This window comes from Cajanus cajan, chromosome 2 (assembly GCF_000230855.2).
Source record: "Cajanus cajan strain Asha chromosome 2, NIPB_CcT2T_4, whole genome shotgun sequence".
NCBI lineage: Eukaryota > Viridiplantae > Streptophyta > Magnoliopsida > Fabales > Fabaceae > Cajanus > Cajanus cajan.
In genome coordinates this window covers 40,176,791-40,184,568 of record NC_138518.1, presented here as the reverse complement: position 1 = coordinate 40,184,568, position 7,778 = coordinate 40,176,791, and the positions used below count along the sequence as shown (strand labels likewise).

The following is a 7,778-nucleotide window of genomic DNA, read 5'->3' as shown; positions in this document are numbered from 1 at the left end:
TATTTTCTTCCTCCTCTGCATTTAGTTTTCACATTGTTATCCCCTTTCTCATTTCTTTCAATTTTCACACATAATATAGAATTGGTGCACAACAACATTGTAAGCGCATGTGGCTTCCTCGACTGTTTTGAAGGAGTCAAGCTAGAAACATGTTTTTTCTTCGAGCACTTCCTTCCTTCTCACACTTCTAGAAAGCACAACATCAAGTTTAATGTTTCAAAAAATAATTTTCAAAAATATTAATTTTAGTGTTCTAGAAAGTACTTTTCAAAATAGTGAAATTAATGTTTCAAAAATTATTTTTTGAATTGTGTTTTTTATATAGTTTTAAAAAATACTTTCCGAAACACTACATTTATGTTTTGGAAAGAGCTTTTCAAAATTACGTAAAATAACACATTAAAAGTATTTTCTAAGACTAATTTTACTATTTCAGAAGTTATATATATGTTTCGATACCTTCAACACTTTCGAGGAAATCGCACGTACTTACAACATCGTCGCAGACCAATTATATAATCCAACTGTGTGTGAAAATTGAAAGAGAGGAAAAAGAATAATGTGATAATCGAAAAAATTAGAACTACTTACTAAGACAAGAAAAATCAAATGAATGCATAAAAAATTGAAAGGGAGAATGAGGAATGTGTGTGAAAAAAAAAAAGAGAAAATGCCAAATTAAGCATTAGATATGTAAAATTAAAAAAAAAATTAAAAAATTAAATTAAAAAAAAAGAAGGTGGTATATATAGCCTTAACGTTTTTCTTTATACCTTTTCTGGTTGCGCAATGCGCATAGCAAATTAACAATTATTTCTTCGGTAAAAAGAAAATAGCTATGATCGTCAGAAAATGAACACACACACACATTCTGGCACACAGCTTGTTGGGCTTCATTTGGGCTTAGCAACCTGAGTCCTGGCCATCTGACAAGGTCACCTGATATTTATGGCGATTTCATTCTTGTAAACTTTTTTCATTTTTAAGCACATCCTTCCTCCTCCTCTTTTTTTTTTTTTTTTCTTTCTAAATTGTATTTTTGTCCCCAATAATATTAAATTTTTAATTTTGATCCTCCATTTTTAATTTTGCAATTATAGTTACCTAATTTTATAAAATTCAAAATTGATTCTATCGTTCAATGTTCATTCAAATGATCATTAAAATTGCATTGTTAGTGATGATGTAACATTAAGTAAATTATATAACAATTATTATTTAATAATATTTAGATTAAAATTCACTTTTGGTATTATAAAGAGATTAAAAGTATAGTTTGACATTTTTATTTTTATCATTCTTTAATAATATCTGATATGAAATGAGACACTTTGTGTCTTTCTATTGTCTTAAAAAATAAAATAAAATAAAAAAGAGGTGATGAAATGAGAGAATGTAAAAATAACTTTACAATAATGGGGGTAACTATGTATATTAGTTGAGAGATAAAATGATTAAAAAAATGTGGACACCAAAAAATAATGTATAGCATTTATTAATCGTTATAAATTCAATTTTGGCATTCTAAAAATTAATTTCAAACTTTAACTTTTAATAGTGAAAAAATCATCACTTGAAGTTTGTTTCAAGATTTCATATTATATTTCTAGGAATCACATTAGCATAAATATTTTAATTAGAATGTTATTCTCGTATATATTTAAGAAATTTATTTGATTATACTCTAATTTTCTTAAAATTATTTTTAAAATTATAAAATAACTTAAATAAAATAATTATTAAAAAATTTATAATTGTGTTAAAAAGTAACTTCTATAATTCTGGTGAGAATAAAAATTCTCTTTGAAACATGAGGATGTATTTTTCCTAATTATAAAAGATACCCAGAATTTTATTATATAACTTTCTAACAAACATGGGAATAAATATTTTCAATCTCATATTCTTAATAATAGAAGAAGATGACATTAATCGTTCCCTTTAGTCTAAAACCCAAAAATATAAATATGTATGGAAAAAAAAACCTATATTTATAAATATTTATAGATAAAATTTGTAAAAAATAAAAAATAAAGAGTTAAATGAGACAAATAATTAAGTGAATATATAATCAAGTCTCTTGGTCCAATAATTGTAAGACCTATCCTAGAATATATATGGGGAATCATTGGTGCTCGTAGGTTCAATTTTTGCTTGTGTTAAAGTAATATTTGGCTAGTAGAAACCTTAGAGTATAGATTAATTCTTAATTGTCAACTTTGAAATTGGACTATATTCATGGACTAAAAGAAAAATTAAGTAAATATATTCATAATTAAGATTTATTTATTTTATTTTATTATCTTATAAATGTTTGTTAAAAAGTTTATCTAAACATGCTATTCCGTATAACCCTCCACAAATTTGGTCCCTCAAATTAACATTATTAGTCAATTTCTTATTCCCTCTTTTCCTTTTTATTTGTCAACTTTTTGGTAAAATTTTGTTTTTATTTATTTTTTATTTTTTAAATTTAAAGACAATATAAATTGCTATATTATTAGTTATACCATTACATTTTATCTAACTCTTAATTAATTTATATATAACAACTAATATGTATTTATTATGAAGTAAAAATAAAAGAAGGTATAATAAGAAATATTAAAATATTCTATAAAAAATTATTGCATTTTTTAATGTGTATAAAACAATTTTAAATGATTATTATAAACTATAAAGGATCGAGATAATATTTAAAATTATCAAATCAGTCAATTTAAACCTTAATTTCAACAATTTTCACTCAAGTTTTCTCTTGATAAAACTGATTATCTATTCTAATGTTAAGACCAAATTTATAGATAATTTTCATCGTTAAGGATTAAATTTTCAATCAAATATTTTTAATGTCGAAGGCTAATTGATTATAGTACATGGTTTCAATTTTGATGATCAAATTGATGTTATTTTTTTCAATGTCAACTAACCGTCAACCTAAGAGAATAAAATATTGATTTACTTTTGAAGTTTTGACTTTTGACTATACTCCTCTTGTCACTGCTCGTAGGGATCATGGGGAACAAAAGAAAGCGCTAAATTTTCAGTGTTGATTTTGCAGGGGTTCTGCCTTTGCAGCATTTTTCATTGGTACCACTGATCTTTCTTATCAGGGTTGACTTCCAAACAGTATAAGCTAATGAATTGTTGTAAATAATAATAATAATAATAATAATAATAATAATAATAATAATAATAATAATACATGACAGAATATTAATATTATGGGAAAATGGTATAAGTTTAAATACTAATATGACCTTAAGGTCTACTTTGATTTTGATGAGTTTTTTCAAAACTTAACTCACCTAAACTTTTACCATACAAAAAAGAAAAAAGAAAAATTGGTATTGATGATGCAAGATTGATATTTTCTTAGTTCTTTTTATAATTCTTGATTAATTGATTTATCAAAATTAAGAAAAATAATTAATTTAGTTATTCCCCATGTCTCATAATAAGTGTTATTTTAAGTTGTATTATACATAATAAAGACTAATAAAGAGATAAAAGAGAATAATAATTTTATATAATTAACTTTATAATTAATCTTCTTTATTAGTAACGATGTAATACAATAATCACTTTTTTTTTATGGATAATATATATATATATATATATAATTCTATTAATTTCTTATATTATTAATATATTTATTGTCTTATTTTTGTTAGTCGTGATGTGAAGGGGGCAAAGTAAGATTTTTAAAATTCTCACCATATAAGGCAAGATTATACTTACAAATAGCCAAAACATTAATGTATCGTACCTATTATTTATTCAACATAGAAAAAAAAATACTCATAAATTAATAAAGGTAATTTTGTAAACAAATAATTAATGTAAGAGTTATTTTTAGATTAATTCTTATAAAATACAAAATCAGATTATTGATTGCAATAATATTTTTCATCAAGGCATGTTACTGACTAACATGGCCATATCTCACGTTCATATACAACTACTGTGTATAAAATAGATTCATCTGAAGTAGCCTTTTGAGTATAGCTGATATTAGTTTAATAGCTCCATTGATTATATGTGGAAGAGAAGTTCTAAATGGAAGTAGACAATCTAATAATTTATTGATCTCTGCTAATACTGTAAATAACCTGCCATGTCTACAAGAACCTATAAATCTTTTGGTTCTATCATTTTCTCATGCTTTATGATCTACTAAGGGGGGATACACTTATGAAAGTTGGTACAAATTTTAATGGCGAGAATTCACAAGACAAATATGCCATGTTGACTCTGCCTCCTTGTGGTCTCGCAAAAGCAGCAGTGAATTCTAGCGTATCACATAAAGAATGAGTGCCCCTTGTTTATCATCTACATGTAATTTTCTACATGAAGTGAAGCCCACAAGCCAAACAAGGTAAATAGAAGCAGTTCAGAATGTAAAGCAGATGTGGCTATGTTGGGGCTTCCTGTTGGTCCTGAACCATAGACTGATGCTCCACCAGGAATTGTTGTCATACCTGGTGCAGATGGGGTCATAATACCTGGTGTAGCTGGGATCATGGTACTTGGTGGAGTTGGGGTCATGGTACTTGTTGGAGTCGGTGGAGTTGGGGGGCTTACATAAGTTGGAGGACTCATGCTGCATGAACAAGACATATATTACAATTTGTGGAAAAAAAAGGTTATATACTTATATTGTAAAGTAATTTTATATTATTATCCAATCATATATCATTATACGGTATATTTATTAACTTTTACAATAACTATCTTATAAATCATGTTGATGATCACTTCTAAGTGATTGATAGTATAAAACCTTTTACATTACCAGTGTATGATCGTTAAATCTTTAGAAATTTGGAATGTGGAAGATTATATATCATGTTTTATTCATAATAGGGTGAATAAGAAATAGATTCAAGAAATTCTCACCTTGGTGTTTTGGAGGATGTATAGCGGCAGTTCCCATTGCCTGAAATGATGCAGAGATGTGCATGTTAATAACAGACATGACATACAGGGATTTTGTGATTGTGACATTATAATCCCAATCAAAAACTGAAATAAAGTAAACGAAGTCCATAATTCCTGGAGTTATAAACTATGGCATTAATGGAATGAGTTAATTTGGTTTGAGACAGTATGCTAAGTACAGAACTGAGTTTTTCAGAATGTTCATCAGTTACTGACAAAGGGATTCAGTGAAAGACCTTGATAAGCCAATGAAATAAATATTTCTATGAGTAGCAATCTTGCTTCTCTAAATCTATCTATCATCTGTCATTTCTTCCTGTTTTCTGTTACTGTAATTAGAGCATTATTGGTCAATACTTTGCCTATAATTCCAGTGTTAATACTAGGATCTATCAGTTTTCCACCTTGTAGTTTGACCTTATTTTAACGTGTCATTTTGGGGTTGGAACTTCGTTACTATTCTCTATTGAGGTTTTCTTTCACAGGTTATTTCTGCTTAGAATGGATAGAGAAAAGATGGTTTGGTTATATGACCACAAAACAAACTTCAATGGGCAAAGTAACGAATTTCAAACCGCAAGGAATCAATTGAAATCAGGTCAAATTACATGATGGGACACTAAATCTAACCCATAAAATTCTACGAAATGACGTCAAGATCTATGCCTTGAAGCTATGTTGCACTCATCCAAGTATTAGTTCCTGACTAGGTGGGATACATTAATTTTAGTGTTAAGATATATATGGAAATTTATCACTTATGAGACTGCTAGCATGAAAAATGTACACTTGGTATGGCAACATGAGAATGCAAAAATAACTTCTTGACTATTCATAACTTGTAGCTTTGAAGACATTCAATTCAAAGTTTCACTTATCTATTTACAAGACACACCAACATGTTATATTCATTTCCTTATTTTTATTGTGCTCAATGATCATGAGGCTATAATGTTTGATGAAAAGTCTTACTGGGATCCTTGTTTGTAAGTGTTGCAGTTCCTCCAAATGCACAGCTTGTAGGAGCTGGATTCTTCTGGTAGTAGTCATTGAATGCATAAGAAGCATGGTCTTTCAGAGTATTTGGGTTGTAACAATTTGCTCCAGGTTGAATTGCTGAACAGTCTGCACCATAGCCACAGGCATAGTCAAGAGCCACCTTCAGAGTGCTCTCAGCAGCTGATTGGCTTGCAACACACCATTGACCACCTCCTGATGCTGTAGTAGGTGTGGTTGGTGTTGTGGGTGTAGTAGTAGTTGGGCTAGTTGGAGTTGTAGGGTTTGCGTATGGGTTTGTAGTTGGGCTTGTTTTTGGGCTTGTAGGGCTTGTGGGGTTTGTGGGGGTCATGTATGGGGTTGTGGGGGTTGATGGGGTTTGTCCTATTGTGTTAGGTGCTTGAGGAGTTGTAGGGTTTAAAGTAGGATATGGATTTGCTGTGCCTGGAGTTGTTGGGTTCACTATAGGAACTGCATCCAACTTGGTATCAAAGTCGTATGAGATTTCTTGGTTCTCTTCTTCTCTGAATGTTATGTCTCTACTAAGACCTGTAAAAGAAATCAAGGATCTTTCAACTCTTCAGCAGGGGAAACTAAAAGAAATAGCTGAAATTTAACTAGTAAACCTAAATAAATTAATCCAAAGTGTATCAATGACTACTTAGAATACTATATAACATGTATTTAAGTTTCTTGATTAATGAGAAAAAAAAACTAATAATTCTGAATTATATATTTAAAGATTAACTATAAACTATGTGGTTCAGAACCACTTATAATTTCTTCATTTGAGGGAGAAAACTTTCCCGGTCCCTATTTTTTCCGTTCTTTAGGAGAATCAAGCTTCTTCTCATTTGGATCAACACGCGTTGGTAGCTAGCTACCTTAAGTTATGTTCATGCAAATTCAACATTCTCATATTCATTGCTATTGAACCTTCAAATATATGAGCCTATGATTGCTAAATAGAAAAATATCTTGAGTCATTCCTGAATATTAACTTCAATCATTTTGCCTATTGATTAATTCTGTCTGCAGCTTTTCATGGCTTCAATATTATATTTTCCTAATTAAAACATTGCTACTTTATTAATGGTCAGCTTTGAGGCTATATGTAACCTTTTTATGCCAAGCAATACAATACATGTAATGTAACTAAAAATAATATTACATATGCATACATTCATATATACCTGTGTTTTGGGTGAAAGGACCAAAATTCCAACAAAAAATGAAGTTACCTGAACTGAAGAAAAGACACATAGAGAACAACACAAGGTGCCAACTTCTAATTCCCATATCTGCAGGTTGTCTTGATTCTGATTTTTCTTTCTGGGTTAGGACTAAGGATCAAGGTTTAAGAGACGTAGATTTATGTGAGGTAGAATTTTTTCTTTTAGCCCCCCATCTTTTATATATATATATAACAAAAATATGAGAATCATTGCTTTCTTGGATCAAAGAGAAAAGAAAGAATATAAGAAAACTTGGGAAATGAGGCATTGCATATTTGAAATTAGCAAGCAAGGGAAGGTTTCAAAAAGAGAAAAAAGGTGAATGATGGAAAAAGGCAAAAGGGTGATCTAGTATTAATCTGACACTTGGGAGCTGAAATATATATACTTTAATTGGATGGTGATACCTTTGGTACAATGTCATGGCTCTTTTGTGCTTTATTTTTCGGCACTGTTTATGGGACTGAACCAAAAGCTAAAGCTGATATACTATGGTATTGTACTTTGAGCCTTTTAGGGTAGTAATGAAGAATGCTGTCTCCATTCTATTCTTGTACCCATATGCCTACTCAGCACAAAACCGTTTTGTCTTTGTTTCAATAGAAA

At 29.3% G+C, this 7,778-nt stretch overlaps 1 protein-coding gene across 1 annotated transcript; it reads right to left on the bottom strand.

Annotated features, from left to right (window-relative positions):
* Positions 1-4,005: 4,005 nt before the first annotated feature.
* LOC109789875 (uncharacterized) lies at positions 4,006-7,351 on the bottom strand. The gene is made up of 4 exons (XM_020348918.3): positions 7,179-7,351; positions 5,914-6,486; positions 4,900-4,939; positions 4,006-4,603 (listed from the first exon to the last, which is right to left on the bottom strand). The coding sequence occupies exons 1-4, from the start codon at positions 7,234-7,236 to the stop codon at positions 4,333-4,335; spliced, it is 942 nt and encodes a 313-aa protein (XP_020204507.1). The 5' UTR covers positions 7,237-7,351; the 3' UTR covers positions 4,006-4,332.
* Positions 7,352-7,778: the final 427 nt, after the last annotated feature.

Excerpts from the sequence above, each read along its gene's own strand:
- LOC109789875 (XM_020348918.3), bottom strand. The coding sequence starts at position 7,236 with ATGGGAATTAGAAGTTGGCACCTTGTGTTGTTCTCTATGTGTCTTTTC. Across the intron at positions 6,487-7,178 it reads GTGTCTTTTCTTCAGTTCAG|GTCTTAGTAGAGACATAACA; the intron begins GTAACTTCATTT and ends TTTCTTTTACAG. Across the intron at positions 4,604-4,899 it reads ACATCCTCCAAAACACCAAG|CATGAGTCCTCCAACTTATG; the intron begins GTGAGAATTTCT and ends TTGTTCATGCAG.